The sequence below is a fragment of the Rhinoderma darwinii genome, chromosome 2, assembly GCF_050947455.1.
Source record: "Rhinoderma darwinii isolate aRhiDar2 chromosome 2, aRhiDar2.hap1, whole genome shotgun sequence".
In the NCBI taxonomy this organism is placed as follows: domain Eukaryota; kingdom Metazoa; phylum Chordata; class Amphibia; order Anura; family Rhinodermatidae; genus Rhinoderma; species Rhinoderma darwinii.
Genome location: NC_134688.1, coordinates 149,042,126 through 149,064,312, shown reverse-complemented (window position 1 = coordinate 149,064,312; position 22,187 = coordinate 149,042,126). Strand labels below are relative to the sequence as shown.

General features: G+C 41.8%; 1 protein-coding gene across 15 annotated transcripts in view; it reads left to right on the top strand.

Annotated features, from left to right (window-relative positions):
• The window catches only part of MYCBP2 (MYC binding protein 2), a 291,950-nt gene that overhangs the window by 157,079 nt on the left and 112,684 nt on the right, over window positions 1-22,187 (top strand). For all 15 annotated transcript variants that reach the window (XM_075852355.1, XM_075852367.1, XM_075852366.1 and 12 more), the window contains 5 exons: window positions 1,555-1,604; window positions 11,857-12,029; window positions 12,839-12,983; window positions 17,245-17,457; window positions 21,773-21,828. In XM_075852355.1, coding sequence (XP_075708470.1) covers window positions 1,555-1,604; window positions 11,857-12,029; window positions 12,839-12,983; window positions 17,245-17,457; window positions 21,773-21,828 — 637 coding nt within the window. The remainder of the gene's footprint in view (window positions 1-1,554; window positions 1,605-11,856; window positions 12,030-12,838; window positions 12,984-17,244; window positions 17,458-21,772; window positions 21,829-22,187) is intronic.

Genomic DNA, 22,187 nt, shown 5'->3' with positions numbered 1-22,187 from the left:
TTTTAACCCCTTAATGATGCGGCCAGTTTAGTTTTTTCCTCCCCACCTTTCAAAAGCCATAGTTTTTGTAATTTTTTCGTTAACCTAGCCATATGCAGACTTTGTTTTTTGCGGGACATGTTATAGTACCATATAATGTACTAGGAAACAGGAAAATTATTTGTGGGGTGAAACTGGCCTATTTTGGGGGTTTCGTTTTGACGAAGTCCGTTAGGCAGTAAAAAACTACATGTTCACGTTATTCTACGGATTGATAAGATTACGGCAATACCAATGTTTTGTTTTGTTTTACCACTTAATAAAAAAAAAAAATGGTATTTACTTAAAGCCATAACTTTATTTTTCCGCCGATTGAGCAATGTGAGGTCGTTTTTGTTTTTTTTTGCGAGGCAATCTGTCGTTTTTATTGGTACCTTTCTGGAATACGTGATCACTTTTTTTTTAACTGTTTCTTTTTTCCCCTTAGTGGACATGAACCAGCGATCATTGGATCACTTACAGGATATACTGCAATACTAACGTATTGCAGTATACTGTGTTTTCAACAGTGTGCTGGAAGCAGCGCTTTATAGGAGTACAAAGATGGCAGACCTGGGGGCCTTCATTAGGCCCCAGGCTGCCGAACACTTATGGGGGGGCCGATGGAATGTCGGAAGAGGCCACCCCCCATATTCTAACTCTTTAGATGCCAAGGTCGCAATTGACTGTGGCATCTAAGGGGTTAAACAGGCAGCAGCAGTGATCTTTGATTCCGCCCGTTGCAGTAAGCTGTCGGCTGTATTACACAGATGTCACCCGCTAAGTATGGAGCAAGCTCAGCTCGTGCGTCTGTTACATATTTCCCCTTAATGGCTGCCACGCACATGTATGTGGCAAGACGTTAAAGGGTTAAAGGGAATGTATTGTCCAAAAATTACCTAATGTTTAAATCCAGTTTTTATGTTTAACTTTTTTTTTAAAGTTTGGTGATGTTTGTCATCTTTATTTAAAATCCTGGAATGCAAGTCATTGCCATCAATATATTTAAAAAAAAACGTGGGACGGAATCTATTTCTCCCCATCTTTGGCCATTTTTTCATGGCCTGGTGTGAGGTTCAATTAACCACTTTCATGATTTCATTCTTTGGTATAAGCGTTATATTGACAACCTCCTGTTAGTTTGGGTTTGCGATGTAATAACAATGACTTCACAGTTCACAAACCTTCAAGATGATTTTCCTGAGCTTCCCTTTACAATATAACTAAAATGATTAAACTTGTCAATTTTAAAATTTTAACTGATTCTATTATTCATTTATTTCATGCATGCCTCAGTGAATCCATTTAGACTTGAGAGGAGTAGTAATTTAATTTGGGCTTGCTGCAAATATAGGGAGAAATATTAAAAGCCGCTGCAATTTTATATATATATATATATATATATATATATATGTGTATATATATTGCTGTGTATTTGCATTATAAAATTGACTAATTTAAAAGAGCAAAGATACTTTTTCTTATGGATGTTCATGTATACATTTACACACACGGCAATTTATTTTTATGAAATAGGGAGTGAATTGGAAGAAGACCTGGAAATTGTTGAAGAGGCTGCTTTGCAGGTAAAATACTGTACATTACATTATAACCATCATATGGAAGCTTTTCATCTGTGATTCATGTCCAAGTTCCTGCTAGGAAAGTAGGCGAAACCATTTGATATGAAAGCGTCCAATCGGTTCTTCTCACATGTCTGTTTTAGTAAATACTTGCCTTCCCTATAAAATAATACTGATGAACTTTTTTCTTAACTCTGCATTGTGCCGTTCCTCTGGTATCCTGCCTGTAAAAAATATATGGCCACTGCCATAAGATCTGTTACGCCGCTATGCTCAACATCTCCCTGACGAGCCAGTACTTAACTGGTGAAACGCGTAGGAGCTTTGAGCTTCATTTAGGGAAACGATCACAATATTAGGGATAGGTTCCAGAGACAACAGGGTCGTTCTTTTCAGAACGAGTGCCCGGTGTGTTAATCCTTCCTCTATTAACCAGCTGAAAAAAATATAAATCAATTGACAACTGGTGTTACCATTCGTTTTTTCAATTGGGTCGTGTCTCTTCCCAGTCTGACGCTGTCAATCAGTGCTTCTTCACACCCTATTGAGGAAAGGTACGTTAGCCCCCAGTTGTCAATTTATTCATATAGGAATAACGAAGGAACGGCACAATGTAAGGATTTAGGCCCCTTTCAGATAAGCGTAAAACGTGCACATTTTTTTTTTTTCATAGACTAGGATTATTCTCATCCTGGCCATTTATGGCGCAGCTTGTCACAGTACCCCGTTATCCCCATAGATGGGTGTCCCGGGAGTGTTTCCTAGAATACACGCAGGTTTTAATGGAACCCTGGTATTCAAGATATTTTCTAAAATGTCAGATCCTTATCGATTTAAGGCCTGGGCTACACTTCTACTTTTTGTAGCGCGACGGATTGATTTTAACGATCAAGCTACAGCTGCAGACCAAAGGAATCTATTGACTTGTATGCAATGCACCTGTCACTCAATAGTTTAAATCGATCAGTAGTTTGTGTATGTTACCTCAAAAATACTTTGGGTTTTTTATGTAAAATAAAATGTTTTTCTTGTTTTGACTCTCTTCAAACTTAGAAGCTCTTAAAGAAGCTTCTCGAGTCTCACCACAAATGCGTTTCCTGTATTTGTTTTTCCTATGTAATGATCTTTACGGTTTCTAAAAATTTATTTTATCTTATCAGATCTAATAACAAAAATGTAGAATTAAACTGGCCATAGGCATGTCAGACTCTGTTAAATATGCACATTATTTCAACAGTGGGAGGAAGATGAGGCATCCTCTTATCTGTCATCTATTGATTTCCAGCCTGTCCTTTGATTTTGCTAGTGGGAGGAAGCTGCTAGACAGTCTACAAATAAATTAGAAATTGAAATTGTTACACTTTGCTGACAAATATCTATAGCTTTACACCCTTTCCCTCAAATGATGGTTTCGGACCACATTAGGACATAATGGTATGTCCAGTCGATGACATGGGCACAGCGGACTGCTGACATCCCGCTTCAATGACTGGGATTGGAGATTACTCCGGTACCTGCCATTAGACAACTTTGATTCTGCGGTCAATAGCAGAGTTAGTGAGAGCCCCCTCCCTCTGTCTGTCACCATATCGGCACATCACAAGCGCAGGGCAATGGTTAACCTTGGCAGCCAGGAGCGTGTCAAAAAGGCCCCCAGGCCTGCCATGGCTATATGTTTATTAGACTGTGCCAAATGGATTGCCTGCCAGTTTATTTCTGATTGGCAGTTATGCTTTGGTATACTCAGTACACCCAAAGCATTATAAAAAGTGATAATCAGGTCACAGTGTGTAGTCACCTAGTGGGACTAAATAATTCAAATTTAGTGTTAACAGTATTAAAAAAAAAAAGTGGTTTAATTTTGCGCAAAATAAACATGCATACATAGCATCGCCGCAGTCGTAAGGAGCTGTATAATAAAGCTAATACATTACGTAAGCTGCAAGGTGAATGACGTTAAGAGAAACTTTTTTTTTTTTTTCTTCCACCCCCCCCCCCCCAAAAAAAAAGTTGTACCGCAAAAGGGTTCTATTAAGGATATAACTCGTCCCACAAAAAATAAGCCCACATAACGCCACATCAATGAAAAGAGAAAAAGGTAATGGCACTTGGAAAGCAGTGACATTAAAAACAATATTTTCTCGATTCATTCTCCATGACCGCACAACAGGAATTGACCTCACGCCTTATTAGGGTCAGAAAACAGGTTAAAATACCCCCTCCTCAACCTTAGGTGTTTTTCCTGTCCATAACTGGGTATGGCTGAGAGGTCATCTCTCATGAGCTCCATGGCTAGGGTTTTTTTTTTCTGTTAAAGTGAACTGTCATTGGACAGCCAAGGTCGATAGGTCTCCTTTTCCATACTTGGGTTGTTTCTGCCTTCTCTACGGACGCTAGGACTTGCTCTGCTCTCCTGTGTGTTCTGGGAGGTTACGCTGATAAGTTAAGAGACAGACTTGGGTCCTTATATGAGCTCCCATCCGCCTTCCCCATGCAGGCCCTGAACCTACTTCCGTTTATGCATGACCAACGCTGTGCGATTCCAGGACCTCTTTCCCGGCGGCATTTTACAAAGCCCATGCTGTTGCAGGTCTCCTTCCGACAACGCAGTGTGGCACCGAAGGGTCACGGGGGTCATATCCTTTCAAAAAAGAGAAAAATTGTACAACCCCGGCTGCAGCGTTTCTCTGCTCTGAAGGTCTGTCTTCATATAATGTCGAAAGGAAAGGTTTGTTTCTCCTCTCCCCACACCATGCCTGAAAAAGCAGAACACAACACAAAATTTTCCCCAGTAAGTCTTCTGCTACGGGGTATGTATTGCCTTCGTTTTTGGGTATCTTCTGCATTGTTCTCCCTCCTCTCTATTGTATCTTGGCAAGGAAGCCCCTAAAATATCTAAGGGAAAATCTCAGGTACGCAAATGTGTCGTCTGCGACAAATTGTCTGCTGCATACAGTAAACACCTCTGTCAGACCTGTACAGAAAGGATCCTTAATGAAGTACAACCCACTTTAATTGACCACATTAAAACTATGGTGCGTCAAAAGAACAGTCCAGGATGAAATGTTTGCTGGACTCCGAACAAGGGAGAGGCGAGTTTTACTTCTCCATGAGAACATCCAAGAATTGAATGTGGAGGTCCAGAGAAGCATTCCAGATGGATTAAGATTATGGTTTGCATTTAATGAAGAACAAATTAAGCCATGGGAAGACATTCTAAAGATTGAAATCCAGGTGTGCCAAAGTGGCAAAAAAAATGTTCATATGGATTGAACAGTTGGAGAGTCCTCTAAGAGAGGGAACATAAAGAGAGCAGATCATATCATCTCCATCAGAAAGCTATAGGTTTCCTAGCTGATGCATCATCCGAATCCATATAGGTAGCAGTCTGTGCAGCAGTTCTGGCAAATAGAGGAGAGCACTATGGCTGAAATGTGGTCGGTTGATACTGTATCAAAATCCAAACTGTTAGATTCCGTTTGAAGGGGAATGTGTTTGGCCCAGCCCTTGATAACTTTCTCCAGAATTTACAATAAGAAGAAATTGCTGCCATTACCCAAATTAACCAAAAGGAGAAGTTCCTTTCGTACCTCCCCCTTCCAACAAGAGTGAAGGGTGACAAGGAAGACTGGGAGGTGAAGCTACCCTAAATGTGGCAATGGGAAAAATATATTGTTTGATACCATTCGTAGCGACCAGGATAAACAATGATCCCCCCCCCCCAAATAAGTGGGAGGAAGAATCTCCAGTTTCTACTGAGTGGATTAGATCGCCTATTAAGGCTGTAATCAGTGGATTATAAAGACCATCCAGTATGGTTACAAAATAGAATTTGTCTTATCCACTTAAAATTTTGTTATCACAACTCTACTATCTGCTACACTTCAGAAATCACTAAAAGGATTACAGAAACTTCTACAGATGCAGGTAATGACATATTTACACAATGGTAGCGCAACAATTGACCTTCCGGATGCACATGTCACATTCCCATACGTCCCCGGTACTAAAAGATAATCCTTTACTTTTTTAGAACGATACAACCAGCAGATGATCGAGCGTTTGCTTGTTCATCTGCGTGACTAAATTTGGCACCAATAACATGGTGGAGCAGGTGAAAAAGCTCCAGCAAGAACAGAAAAAGGGGAACCATTATTAACAAACTACACAACCATAGGGAAGAAGTAGGAATAAGATAATTTGGCACAGATGGGAGGGGGGGGGGGGTGATGCGCAAAAAACGCAGATGTATAGGATATGTCGCGAGTTTCATGCAGCGGACACACGCTGCGTGAAAAACACGGAATGTCTGAATGTCCCTATTGCCTTACATAGGTCCGTGTCAGTATCACGGACATTAAACACGTTCGTGTAAATAAGGCCTAAATGTGACTAGATTAACCTGTTCACTAGGAGCTGTGAAAGAAAGAAAGAGAAGGAATGAGGCTTTAAGGTGTTTAACCCTTTCATGACCAAGGGTCATTGATGCCCTTGTGTCCATGTCAAATTTTCCATTTCTGATATGCACTTTAAAAGAAATGTTTTCAACCACTTTCAATATCACAACTATTTTTACTTTGATTTTTTTACAAGACTTAAAGGGGTTGTCCCAAGTTGACTCAAATTTTTTTTTTTATACATTCTAAGCAGGAAATGAATTTTAAAACATTTGGTGTTAAAAAAAAATTAAAATTCATTTCCTAAGTGCCTTTTTTTTACACTTGATAACTCAGCAAGTGCTGGTTATCTTTTCTAATAAGGGGCGTGAGCGGCTCGATGTCAATCAAGCCGCTCCGCTCTGCAGTGTGCGCGCTCCCGATGTTGCTAGATACTGTAGTTCTAGCAACATCGGGAGAATGTTCGTCTCAAGCGGGCATGGTAAGCCCGATTGAGACGAACTTACCGTGAATGTACTGTACACTACACTACACTACATTCACCCCGTTTCGGCAAGCCACTTTTCCCTCCCCCACCCTGTCACTACATTTTTGTACCCGCCGCATCGGTGCTGCATCAGCACCCGGCGAACAACTAAAAATATATAAAATAAAATAATAATCACCTAAGACGTTCTAACGGCGCTCTGAACGGTCCCGTCACTTGCCATCTTCCTTCTTCTTGGCGCCGCTCGCATTCATAGTAACAATGCGTTGTGGCGCAGATGACGTAATCATATCAGGCCCACGTGATTACTTCATCTGCGCCCACCGCTCTGTTATTGTGAATGGGAGAAGAAAAGTGACGGGACCGTTCAGCTCTTCGTGGGAACGTCTTAGGTGAGTTTATTTTTGTATGTATGTTGGTATGTATGTATGTATGTATGTATGTATGTATGTGTGTATGTATGTATATGTTTTCTTGTATGTATGTTGTCATGTTTGTATGTGTATATGTGCATGTATGTGTATATGTGCATGTATGTTTGCATGTATGTATGTTTTCATGTATGTATGTTTGCATGTATGTATGTTTGCTTGTATGTATGTTTGCTTGTATGTATGTTTGCATATTTGTATGTGTATATGTGCATGTATGTGTATATGTGCATGTATTTTTGCTTGTATGTATGTTTGCTTGTATGTATGTATGTATGTATGCTTGCTTGTATGTATGTATGTATGTTTGCTTGTATGTTTGCTTGTATGTATGTTTGCTTGTATGTTTGCTTGTATGTATGTTTGCTTGTATGTATGTTTGCTTGTATGTATGTTTGCATGTATGTATGTTTGCATATATGTATGTTTGCTTGTATGTATGTTTGCTTGTATGTATGTTTGCATATACGTATGTTTGCTTGTATGTTTGCTTGTATGTATGTTTGCTTGTATGTATGTATGTTTGCATGTTTGTATGTGTATATGTGCATGTATGTGTATATGTGCATGTATGTTTGCTTGTATGTATGTTTGCTTGTATGTATGTATGCTTGCTTGCTTGTATGTATGTATGTATGTTTGCATTTATGTATGTTTGCTTGTATGTATGTTTGCTTGTATGTATGTTTGCTTGTATGTATGTTTGTATGTGCATGTATGTGTATATGTGCATGTATGTTAGCATGTATGTATGTTAGCATGTATGTATGTTTTCATGTATGTATGTTTTCATGTATGTATGTTTGCATGTATGTATGTTTTCTTGTATGTATGTTGTCATGTTTGTGTTTTCATGTATGTGTTTTCATGTATGTATGTTGTCATGTTTGTATGTGTATATGTGCATGTATGTTTGCATGTATGTATGTTTTCATGTATGTATGTTTGCATGTATGTATGTATGTTGTCATGTTTGTATGTGTGTATGTTTTCATGTATGTGTTTTCATGTAGGTATGTTTGCATGTATGTATGTTTGTATGTATGTTTTCATGTATGTATGTTGTCATGTTTGTATGTGTATACGTGCATGTATGTTTGCATGTATGTTTGTTTGTATATATGTCTGTATGGCCATGTATGATACTGTCTGCTGGCACCCTGTATCTAAGCCAACTTTGCCGCAGGCTTCTATACATGGTATAACAGTCAGTATCACACATGAAAGTGAAAGTAAGCCTACGACATGTTTTATTTCATTATTTTTTTTATATTTTTGATTTTTTACAGGTTTGGTGTTTGGACCACGTCGGTTTCGAGGACTACTTAGATGACGCTTTTTTTTTCATCAATAAAATGGTTAATGAGGGTTGTGTTGGGGGTGCTTTATTTCAATAAAATATTTTATCTATATCTTTGTCTTTTCTTTTCAAGTTTTATTACTATCACTTTAGTAATGGCCGCTGTCTGAGTGACAAGGTCCATTACTAAGGGGAGGCTTAGTGTTAGCCGGTACAGAGGCTAACACTAAACACCATTATTACCCTGGTACCCACCACCACCAGGGGTGCCGGGAAGAGCTGGGTACGATCCAGTACCCGACCATCTGTTGTGATGGTCGGGTACTGGGGCGGCCGCAGGCTGGTATTATGAGGCTGGGAAGGGCCAAAAACAGTGGACCTTCCCACCCTTGTAATGCTAGGCTGCTGCTGCTGTGTTGTATCTGGCTGGTTATAAAAATGGGGGGGACCCCACGTCATTTTTTTTTATTATTTATTTATTATTTTTATTAAAAAGACATGGGGTTCCACCCAATTTATCATAACCAGCCACATACAACACAGTGTTATTAGCCTGGGAATGTACTAAACCAGTGGCCCCTCCCACCCGTGTAATGCCAGACTGCTGCAGCCTTGTATATGGCTGGTTATTAAAAATGTGGGGGACCCAACGTCTATTGTTAAATTTTACAAAAAAACGACGTGGGGGTCCCCCCCATTTTTATAACCAGCCCGATACAACACAGCAGCAGCAGCCTAGCATTACAAGGGTGGGAAGGTCCACTGTTTTTGGCCCTTCCCAGCCTCATAATACCAGCCTACGGCCGCCCCAGTACCCGACCATCACAACAGATGGTCGGGTACTGGATCGTACCAAGCTCTTCCCGGCACCCCTGGTGGTGGTGGGTACCGGGGTAATAATGGGTGGTTAGTGCTAGCCTCTGCACTGGCTAACACTAAGTACCGCCTTAATAATGGATGCTGTCAATCAGCCAACTGCCATTATCTAGGCACTAATAAAGTTTGAAAAAAAAACACAAAGACAATTTTTTTTTATTGAAATAAGAAATCCCCAACAAAACCCTCGTTAACCATTTTATTAAAATGTGAAAAAAACGTAGATCTACGCAGTAGTCCAACGAATCGAAAGACGTAGTCCAATCGGTACATCAAAATCTGCAACAACATTAAAAAAAAGTTAGCAATGTGAACAATACCGATACTTATACTCACCTACACACACACAAACAACCACACACAAACATATACACAAACACATATAAACACACACCCATATATTACACAAACACACACACATATACACACACACATATACACACACACATATACACACACACATATACACACACACATATACACACACACATATACACAAACACATGTACACAAACACACCCATATATACACAAACATATATACACACACACACATATATACACAAACACACACACATATACACAAACACACACGTATACAAAAACACACACAAACATATACACACAAACCTATACACATATGCACAAACACACCCATATATACACAAACACACACACACATATACACACACACATATGCATACATATACACATATGCACAAACACACCCATATATACACAAACACACACATATACACACACATATACATATACAAAAACACACAAACATATACACACAAACATATGCACAAACACACCCACATACACAAACACACACACACATAAACACACACACAAACATATACACAAACTCACATATGCACACAAACATATACACAAACACATGTACACAAACAAACCCACATATACACAAACATATACATATATACACAAACACACCCATATATACACACACACACATATACACAAACACACCCATATATACACAAACACACACACATAAACACACCAAAAAAGCACACACACATATACACACAAACATATGTACACAAACACACCCATATATACACAAACACATACACAAACCCACACATATACAAAAACACACACACACACACACAAACATATACACAAACACACCCATATATACACACACACAAATATACACAAACATATACACACAAATACACCCATATATACACTCACACATAAACACACACACATATACACAAACACACCCATATATACACAGACACACACACACACACACACACACACACACACACTTACCTTTAGCGGAGCGCAGACTTCTCGCGACGGGTGCCTTCCACTTCATCTCCTTGCATCTCCTGCGCATGCGCCGAGATGCGCCGAGATGCGCGTTCATGAGTAAATGACATCCTCTGCTCCGGACGCAGAGGATGTCATTACGCATGCGCGGCCACCGCTAAAGGTAAATAGCGGTGGCCGGGAACCTAGGCAACGAGCAGGATACAAAGAGGGACCGACCGCAACTTCAATCAACGATATCAAGAAAACGACATCGCTGGACGACGGACAGGTAATTAGAATTCTTCTTATTTTTACATGGGGGAGCTAACTAGCACCATTTATCAACTTGGGACAACCCCTTTAAGAGGCTTTCCTTTTCTAAATTAGTTTAATACTATGTTTTTAATTTTTATTATAAGCAGACAGATCACTAAAAATGTGAAACACCACTTTTGTCTATATATATATATATATATATATATATATATATATATATATATATATATATATATATACACACACATACACGTGCAGTAAAGGGTGCTATATTATCACTACGTGAAAAGGCTGCTAAAAACAGATCAACTGTCATTTTTTCATGGCTATTTTGCATCAGTGTGTTCAAAATTTAAATCCATTTCCCGGCCCTGGTCGTTTTTAACCGCCATTTGCCATCTGTTTTTCATTGCCGTTGAATAAAATTCATCCATTTATTTTTTGGGGTGTTTTAAGGGGGTTAGGACAAAAAAAAAAAGCAGCCGCGGTGCCCACTGTAGATACGGTCCCATAGTGCCACAGTGCGCCTTCTACAGGGGGATGTATTTCGGGCATCTCAAAGACCCGGCAGACATGAAAGTGCAGCGCTGTTACACTGAAGCACACATTAAACCCCCGTTCCAGGCTGCCAATGTTTATATACGTGACAACTGAATGGGACATTGGCGGTTGGAACGTATATAGCCGTATGGCTGTCATGAAGGGGTTAAAGGCTATAAATAACTTTTGCCATTTTTTTTTTATGATGTAATGTATGTTTTAAGTTATACAGTTTTTAGCACCGCAGCTCCTATACATCCACTTTACATAATATCTGAATTACGCTGCTGTAAGCCAAATCACTCAGCCAGCCGGACTGACTGCTAGGCCGACAGCAGCTGCTATGTGCCTTTGACACCACATCGAACTCTAATAAAGATCTCATGTAACTTGTTCAACTATCTCCGGCAGCCCCATAGAAAGTGAATTGAGTGATGGCTGAGCATATACTGTCCCGTTACATTTACAGAGGGCTCTCGGACCTCCGTTTTCGGGATCAGTTGTGGTCCCAACAGTCAGACCCCCCATCAATCAGACATTTATGATAAATTGTCTTTATGAGAGAACCACTTTAACTCCAAAATAAGCTCGGTCCTTAAGCGGTTGACCACCTCTGCTGGCTCTTACGATTTATCGTGTTATTTTTCTCTTGCTAGGTGTGCAAAACTCATTCTGGCATTTTGGGTAAGGGCCTCGCGCTGTCACATTCTCCAACCATTTTGGAAGCCCTAGAGGGAAATCTTCCACTGCAGATGCAAAGCAATGAGCAGTCCTTTCTAGAAGACTTTATCACATGTGTGCCTGGATCAAGTGGTGGGCGATTGGCAAGGTATACCTTTTATTTTACCTATTGAAAGGGTGGTTTGCACATATAGTTTTTGTCTCTTAGTTTCTTTGAATCTTAAATGGTGGTCTTGTCAGAATCCGTGATGAAGTAAACTGCACACAATTGTATTTTTCTTTTTTCGAATCCATTTTCTATAAAATAAAAAAAACATATAAATGATTCTCCCGAAATAAAATATTTGCATGTACACTTTTTTCCACCATGGCCCCGGTTAATACATTTATGCTTCTAGCAGATCTTTCACATTTATGCTGCCCTAAATTTCAGCGTGCGATCTCTTATTAGGTAATAAGCTATAGGTTCTGACTATTTAGTAATTATACTTGGACTCAAGCTTGCAGTGCTAGCCTTGCGCCACAAGTATATTCATATATTCACGCTTCTCCTAGGTTTCAGGCTCTCATATTGTCTCAATTTCCTTTCATAATTTATTTTAAGGTATTTGAACTTTAATAACCATACTACTTTATTTCTTAGTGTACTAGTTGGAGAGTGTAAATTGTCCTACATTTTTTTTCCCAGGCAGTGCACCCTAAAAACATGAAAATAATTAATTGTTCGTGTTATTTGTGAGCATAATCCAGAGGCTGATTGTTTTTGCGACACGTTAACCAGTGCTGTCCGAACTTATTTATTTTATAGAAACTTATTAAAGACTAGAAATATGTTAACGCATTCACCATTTTAATGTTACCGCAGTTAATATCCAACTACTTGTAACTTTATTTTCAGCATAGGTTCTTCAACTTTTACCACATACCTCCACTAAAAGTTTTTGTTTACGTCATCAGGTGGCTTCAACCAGATTCTCATGCTGATCCACAAAAGACTTCGTTAATTCTTAATAAAGATGATATCCGTTGTGGCTGGCCCACTACCATAACAGTGCAGACAAAGGATCAATATGGAGACGTTGTTCATGTACCAAATATGAAGGTATGTTGAGTGTAAAATTGTCGTTTTGTACCACTTGTAAAATCTTTTTCTCGTTGCATTTTGAGACACAGCACCTTGGGTAGAGGCCCTTGCCACTAGGAGGCTGTCGCTAGTTAGGAAGAAGTCCTGGCTCTGCCCAGGCAGACCATACCCCTTCCGTAGACACTGGTTGTATCAGATTTTACAGAAAACAATACTTGTCCATGGTCCCGGAAAAAAACAAAAAAATAACAAGTAGTTCTGGGCCGGGCACAAACAGAAACCATCCCTTTTTATTCGGTGTCCCCCAGTGAATACAATGAGAGATTTTATGGCGTGTGCAAAAATAAAATTTTCTTATTCCATTGGGTACACTGCACCATGGGATGTTCTAAAGCCGTCCCAGAAGGTGGGAAGAAAAAGTGAAAGGAAAGTACATCTATGTGACTCACCTAACGCACTGCTGCCTGCAACACCTTGTCCTCTGAAGCCAGTCTGGGTTGCAAAGAAAGAAAGAGTCTGGTTACATTTGGTGATTGTGTGTACCGAATCCCACGTAGCAGCCTGAGCAACCTAAGCTTGATGCCTGAAAGGCACCAACAGAGTAACTTTGCATTTGGACTTATAAGCTTTTGAGATCACTGATCAAGTCCACTTTGCAATAGTGGCCTTGGACACCACCGAGCCCTGTGACTCTCGTCTCCCAGCAGCACAACGTCTGATGAATCCAAGTGGGTAGGATGGTTAATGCATCCATAGTATTAGGAGACTTGTCCCAAAGCGACAGAATCGCTCCCTGGAGAGGCCTGGAGTGGAACTGGACATACGAAACTACCTCGACAGTCAAGACCATCCTAGTACTCTCGTGCAAAAGCGGATGGAAGAGGGAGTGTTCCTGCGGAGGAATGCCACTGCCACCCAAAGGCTTTTGATCTTGTTCTCCAGAAGGTGAACTCTTGCAGATCTGGTGTCAAATTTCATTCCAACGAGGGCTACTACTCGATGTTCCAGCTAAACCAAGTCAACATGTCCAGTGTGATGTGGAGACTGACAATTTTTCTGTCTTCACCCAGTGGTCATACAGGTAAGTGATGATAGGGACTCTCCTGGCGCTTAAAAGCGCCATGAGTCGCCAGGACCTTGGTGAAGAGCCATGGAGTTGTGTCGAGCCCAAAAGGAAGGGCGACTAATTAGAAATGTCTATGAACGATAGGGACTCTTTGCTAATATGCCATCACTGGCTGTTAATTTGGAGGTTTTGCATGGAATCCCTTCAAAGTGGTTCATCTTCACATCTAGAATTTGATAGAGACCCGTATTTCTTGGGAACCTTGAAGAGATTGGAGTAGAGTCACTGAACCACCTGAGGAACTGGGTCGATGACTCTCTGCAGAAGTTAGGCGTAAATAGCCTAGGAAAAAGCAGAGGAGTGATACGGTGTGTGTGGTGGTATTGACAGAACCGCCCTGCGTTAAGGGTGCAGAACTCTATCTTGTAGCCTGTTGACACTACTTCTCATACCAAGGCGTCTCCCACGAGCGAGCCAGGTCTCCTGAAAAACAAGCAGTCACATCTCACTTGCACATTCGATGCGGGTGGGAAGACACCTTCATTGCGGAGATGTCTTTGCAGATGAGGGCTACTAGGGCTTAGGTTGTGGTTGCCAGTGCGGTTCTGGACTTGAAGGATGTCTAGGCACGCCACAGCGAGTGGTCTTTCAGTCCCTGGGAGGAGGAGTTCGGGAAGGATTGAAACCTCTGAGATCGGAGGGAAGGCTGCTAATGGCGCGGTGGTTTTGGGGCAAAACTGAATGTCATCCAGAAGCTTGTGAAAAAGTCTGTCACCAACAAGAGGAGGGCCCACAAGAGCCTTCTTGGTAACCTGATCGGCTGCCCAAGATTTCAACTAGATAGAACTCCGGATGGCAAGTGAAGTCGCAAATAAATATTTGGAAGCTTAAAGTACCTTAGTAGTGGGGTGGCCTGTTGTTCACCTTACAGAATACCACAGTGCAACTATTTACTCCACATCTTATAAGCCTTACTCACCCATGCGGATGCAAAGGCTGGGAACAGAGCAGAACCTGCACTTAAAAAGAAGTTGGCTTCTCAGACCAAATCCGCTTTTGTAAGAGGGACACTGAGGGATGCCATCTTGCTGACAGAGGGATGGTGGTGTTCTTGGGCAGCCGTGAGATAGCCGAATTCACAGAGGTAGAAACCGATCACTTAGCTATGAATTCTTCCAGAAAACGAAAGTTGCACTTGGAAACAGAGGCCTGTCACAGTATTTGGCGCTGAAGGGGTTCTTCGTCTTGCAAAGAGATAAGGTCATACTTCACATGAAAGGTGCCCCACACATCGCGTATCAACAACTGCAGGGCAGCTGCCAATTGAGTCTTGCTCGGATGCCAAATTTGAATCGGAGGACGCATTTAAGAAGGATCACTGAAGTCGTCCTAGTCTGCCATCAGTGCCCTACCACTATTCCTTGTCAGAGACGAGGCTTAATAGTAGAGTAAAGACAATATATAAGTATTGTATGAGCGATCCAACGATCGCATTGTAAGGTCTCCTAGAGGAAACTGAAGAAAATAAATAACTTTTCCCATTTTTTTTTTTCTAGAAAAACAATTTTTGGTAAGCAAAAAAAAAAAAAAAAAAATTGGTGAGCGCAATTTCGTAAAAGTCTGAACTAGTAAATCATCACATAATGTAACCCGAAGGGTGAACGCTGTAGGAAAAAAAAATTCACAATGCAAGCATTGCTGCTTTTTGGTCACCTCGCTTCCCAAAATGATTCCAATAAAAACTCCAGCTTTGCAAAAAAAAACAAGCCCTTTCTCTGCTCCGTAGATGGAAAAATTAGTTATAGCTCTCATAATATGGCGAAGCACAACACTTTTTTTTATTTTTAAAAATAGTTTATTTTTCTTTAAAAGTAGTACATCATGAAAACAACAAAGACGAAAAATTTGGTATAGCTGTAATCATATTGACCCGCAGAATAGTGTTAGCATGTAGTTTTTACCGCACGTGAATGCTGTAAAAACAAGAACTAAAAAACAATGGAGGAATCGGTTTTACCCCACAAATAACTTTTTTGTTTCCCTGTACATTATATGGTACATTAAATGGTACCACTAAAAACTACAACTCCGCCTACAAAAAAGAAGACCTCATATGGCTAAGTTGACAAAAAGGGAAAAAAAGTTATGGCTTTTGCAACAGTAAGATGAGACTTTTTATTAATTTCCCTCTGGGGATCAATAGTGTCAGAAAATGGAAAAGCTGAAACGGAAAAAATTAAAGTTTGCTGTGTCTCCTGGCGGTTAATATGTAAATGGTTACTATATGACACTAGCAATGTGTAAGGAACTGCTGTGTGGCACCAACTGCTTATAGGTTCATAAATAATGGACATCCAGGTCAAAATTACGATTTTAGGCCTCGTACACGCGGCCGTGTCCGTATTGACAGCCTGATTGCCGGCACGGCCGCGGGCCACAGCCCGTACCTCGGCCCGACCGCGGGCCACAGCCCGTATTCTCGGCCCGTCCTCCCATACAATGTATGGCCCGACCACGGGCCACAGCCCGTATTCTCGGCCCGTAAAACGCAAAAAATAGGACATGTTCTATCTTTTGCGGTACACTTCTACGGCACAGACACCTATCCGTAGCGATACGGAAAGGTTTCCGTGGCCAATAGGAATGGATGGGTCTGTAATTGTGGACCGTATTACGGTCCGCAATTAGAGATTTTTTACGGTCGTGTGCATGGGCCCTTAGTCAATTTCTCTTGCTTCACCAGTAGTCTGGAATGTGCTACTTCAGAAAATCAGATTAATTCTCAACATCCACCATTTAAAAATATTTGTTCTTAGGTCACTCTTAAAAATAGGCCAATAACATTACCTAATCATAGTTATTATTATTACTCGCCTACGTTACGTTACATTACGTTACGTTAGTCCTCAGAGTCTGATCCCCTCATTCAACAGTATCCCCAGATACTGACTGGTGACCTGCTCATGGAGCTTTGTGTACTTCCCAATGTTTATTTTAGAAAACCTGGCTTGACCGTTGTACGAAACGTTCACTTTTTACGTTGTGTAGAGCAGGGCCCTCAATCCTCTTGTTTTGATTTGTTAATTAGCTTTGTCCCTGTAATGTCGGTACATGTATCGTCTGAATTGCGAAGTGCTTCAGAATACGTTGGCACTATATAAATAAAGATTATTTTTTGTTATTAATATCTTTGTGCTCTTACTTGTTTTTTAGGTGGAAGTGAAAGCTGTCCCTGTTTCACAAAAAAAGACTTCCCTGCAGCAAGAGCAAATAAAAAAACTTCCTCGGTTACCAGGCAGCCCATCATCTTCTTCATCTTCTGTTACTGATATGACTTTTGGTGGCCTTCCATCACCTAAACTCGATGCTTCCTACGAACCAATGATCGTGAAGGAAGCCCGTTACATTGCAATCACAATGATGAAGGTATGGATATTTAACGAGCCATGTTTAAATGGTCATTAACTTTTTAACTAACTTTGCATAAATTAATACTACAAGCAAATATAATAAACTTTTGAATGTATTTTATTACAGGAAAAATGCCTTGTTCGCCACTTATTAGCCCTCCCCCTTTTCTTTCTCCTAACTGTTTATTTTCTATGAATTTACTGCTAAATCAGTCTTCTCAATGCTAGATGACTATACTAGATCAACTCACTTAGGGGGTCAGGTTACATACTCCCCAAACAAGTCTACAGAGAGGGAGCAGATTAAGAAAAAGGCAGAGACGTGCTGTTGCTCGTTATACTGTAGTAATGAGCATTATAGTTGTGAACCCAGCCCTGGGGTGAGATATGTCATCCATGCTGCTGCTGCTTCTGTGTGTTCTGGAATGAGATAGGGGAGCAGAATGTTCTTTTCTATGTGTGTAGACATAATAGCAGTTAGGCTTGACCCACTAGCTCAGGAAAACTGAGAATTAGAATCTGCAGAGGGGAAAACTGCTTAAAAAAATGCAGGATACAAGTCATCTAATGGCCAGAAATAGTGTTTTATTCATCTTATTGGGGGACACAGATCATGGGTATATGCTTTTGCCACTAGAAGGTGTGACTTTAAAAATAAGTGTTGACGACTCTTATAGTATATTCCCCTCCTACAGGCAAAAAGCTAGTCAGTTTTGGCTTAATATCCATAGGAGGAAGACACCCCTGCCAGTACAGCAGGCTGTCTTGCTTTTTTTCTCCGTTTTATTTTTTCCTTTTATACATCTAGTGGGCCATGCTGAAGACTAGGGACAAAAGCACAAATTCCTCTGTCGCCCGACAGCCAAAGGATCGCCCCCCCCCCCCCCATTTCTCCCTGCCAGTGTACCACCTCATTGCAGCTAGCACACGGAGGGGACTTCCCTACCGGTTCTACACACCGGACGAAGTGGATTTCAAAACAGGGGTGTAGTGTAAAGTACAGTGTCCCCTTCACCTCCACAGCCATTCCATGAGACACTCGCCCTCAACTTGGGTGCATTTTTGGCGCTTGTTTTTTCTGGCGTAGTCTGCGGCATTCTTCTTTCCCTGGCAGTTCTTCATAGGCATGCATTATAACGACGCTCCTGGCTGTCAATGGCCGCTTCTTTGGGATTTTCCCAGAACTGTGCACCACCCCCGTATTATCTGCATCAGTTTCTTCTCTCCTTCCAGGGGACCGTTTCGCTTTTTCTTCACCTTACAGGGAGCCCTTGTCTGAGGGTGAGCGCTCCGATTCCAACTAGGAGCTGGACGAGGAGTATTCCTCCAAGCTATCCTCTGCGGTGCACAGTCTTATTTCTGCAATCAGAGACACCTTGCATGTTTTGGAGGGGGACACGTCTCCCCCAGCATAGTCTGTCACCTTCAGTCGCCACAGATGACCTCACAAGCCCTTCCCCTCTCACACGGAACTAGAAGAGATAGGAATGGAAACATCCGGATAAGAAATTCGCCTGGAACTCCTCTTCTAGTAATGGATACTTGTCTGGTAGTGGTGGATACTCCGGTCTCCTGTCTGGACAAGACCGCTGTCATCCCTATGGCGGACTCCACCTCCTTTCATGATTCTTTAGACTGCTTCATTGATTTTCTCCAAGGCATCCTTTGAGGCTGCCAGCTAAGCCTTGCGGACGATTTTTGCTTCTGCATGGGTAGACCGAGCTTCTACTGCAGGGATCAGCAACCTTTGGCACTCCAGTTGTGAAACATCAATTCCCGGCATGCCCTGGCAGCTTTTGGCTGGAATAATCAACTCCCATAATGTCCTGCAGTCAAGGGCTTTAAGATTCACAACAGCTGGAGTGCCGAAGGTTGCTGATCCCTTCTCTGAGTGACTTTGCCCACTAGATCTAGTGACACTTTCTCAACAGCTGTCAAAGGCTACCAATTATCTCTGCGCAGTTTATCTATATGCGACTCGCACATCCCCTTACCTAGTCGCCAGACAGCGTGGCTATAGTGCTGGTCCGCCGCACTGCTTCTTAGTGCTTCTCGACGGATCATCTCAGGAGCCACAGCCGTAGAGATTACAGCCAGTCAGCAGTCCCACTAGGATTCGAAGAACAATCTTCCTTGTGAGTCCCACTTGGGTTTTGGGTGGGAGGGGCAGACTTCTACTTTTCAAGGACGTCTGGCTATCTACTCTTCCGGAAGCCGGGGTGTGGTAAGTATTCTCAGGGTACAAGATCAAGTTTTCCTGTATCTTTCTTTTTTGAGCACTAGAATCTTTCTTGGATCAAGGAGTCATTGTTCCTGCTACTCCAGACCAGGAGTCTCACAGATTCTACTAAAAAAATGTTGTTCTCACTGAACTGTCCTATTCTGAGCCTCAAGCGGGTCAGATCAGTCATTTCTAGTAGAGTCCCTCTGGTCGGTGATGGACCCCACGGAACAGGGGAATTTCCTACAGTCACGTATCTAGGATGCGTACCACATGTCTATTTGTCTCTCACCTGCACTTTTGTGGTTCTTCCTCACCACTACTACTTAAAGGCCCCCTTGGTCTCCACAAAGATTCTCTCTGTGGACATGGCTTTTCTTTGTTCCAGAGTGATTTCGGTTATCTCCTATCTGGACAATATTCTTATCAGGGCACAAGCCTGCAGATCATACTAGGTACTTTGACTCGTTTCGAATGGTTTATCAACCAGTCCAAATCCTGTCTGATTTCTTGTTTGAGACTCGCGCTGAACACCAATGGGGCTCGGGTGCCCCTTCCATCTGAAAAACTGTCCACCCTGCTACACGGGGTCTACGCCCTGCAACAGGGGGACTGCGCCCTGTGGTGGGGCACTCAGACTCTCTTCTTTCGTATGAAGTATCTGGGCACCTATCAAGAAGGTCCCCCTTTGAATAGTTTCATACTCCTCCTCTCTTCCAGTGGAACTGCTCTTTAGATTACCTGGACCTTCGAATCCTCCTTCCCTTTTAAGTCTACCGGTCTCTTCTCTGGTGGCTATCCTCCCTGGCGATCTCTCAGGGCCTCTCCTCTCTAATGCTCGGTTAGCAGGTCCTCTCTATGGATGCCAGCCTTCGGGGTTGGGGAGATGCCTACTGGAAACTAGCGGCTCAGGGCCTTTGGTTCCACCAGTAGGCCACTTTCAACATCTTAAACTGAGAGCCATCTTTAGTCTCCGTCAATAAACCTCTCTTCTGGCAGGCAATCTGGTCAGAGTCCATACAGACAATGTCACATCAATCGCCTGCCTCAATTCCCAAGGCAGGACCCGAAGTTCGGCTGCATTGGCGGCAGTCTTCAAGATTCTAGAGTGGGCGGAGCTTAATGTTCCTGATCTCAGCATATCACTTCCCTGAGTCGACAACTGGGTCGCAGATTCTCACTCATGAGCCGATCGGCTCAGAGGAGTGGGCCCTTCATCCCGTAGTGTTCACACACCTTTGTTCTAGTTGGGGCACACAAGATATGGATTTGCTGGCATGTCGGTACACTCGCCAGGTTCCCCTCTTCGTTGCCAGGTCTCGAGATCCTGAGGCATATGCACTTGGCTCCTTGGATACCTTTCTGCCTGATTTACATGTTTCCCCAGCTGCCTTTTCATCCCTATCTCTTCAGTAGGATCACATCGGAGGGGATTCTGACCATTCTGGGCACTAAAGTGTGTGTGTGTGTGTGTGTGTGTGTGTGTGTGTGTGTGTGTGTGTGTGTGTGTGGTCTGAGAAAGCTGTTCAAAATATTGAAAGTACAGCTTTTTTTTTTTTATAATAGACTTACACCAAGAAGTATGCTTTACTATAAGATTAAGGGGTGTTTTGATTTTTGTCATTCGGAAAAAATAAGTGACTGGCTGACTATTTTCCACACAACGTGGAGATTTTGATTACGACCCTGTTTATTTGCTTATAGGTGTTTTCCTAGAATTGACATTTGTCACTTATCCACAGGATAAGTAATGTGTCTGATCGCTGGGTGTCCACAATAACTAGAATGGGGGTCCCCCCCCCTGTTCCTCCTCCACTTCATCCTCGGCAGTGAAAAGGAGCTTTAATGTAGCGGTGGACAAGCATGCACCCTGCTGCTCCATTCAAGGTCTATGGGACTGACGGAAACCGCCGAGTGATGTACTAGTGTGTCCATCAGTCCCATAAACTTTTAATGAAGTGGGGCTGAGCATGCTTGGTTGCCACTCCATTCAAAATAATTTTTAGTGATCCATGGTGCCCTCAGCGACCCGACACTTATGACTTATCCTGTGAGAAGTGGGAATAACACTTTAAAAAAAAAATACCTGATTGTATTTTTTTTATTTTAGGCTTATGAAAGTTACTCATTTGAAGAACTACGCTATGCCTCACCAATGCCCAAAAGGTAGGTATCTTGCAAATGAACACTCACATTTTTTTTGGTGTATTCTATTTAAGAAAAATATTGCATTATCATTTATAGCAGTTTTGTGCTGCCAATTGGTGGTAATTTGAAATGGCACAATAAATCTGTTATATTTATGATCAAATTAAAGGGGTTTTCCATTACCGAACAGCTGATGACCTATACACCAGATAGTGCAAAAATATAGAAAAAAAACCTTTGAAGAGCGGCTGTATTGAAGTTCAATGCAGTCAAATTAGCATGCATATTGAATTGTTCTCGCATGTTAGGAGAGCCAGGCACCTAACGTCCCTCCGATCCTCGTCCGATTCCTGATGAAGGGGGGGCTGCCCCGATAC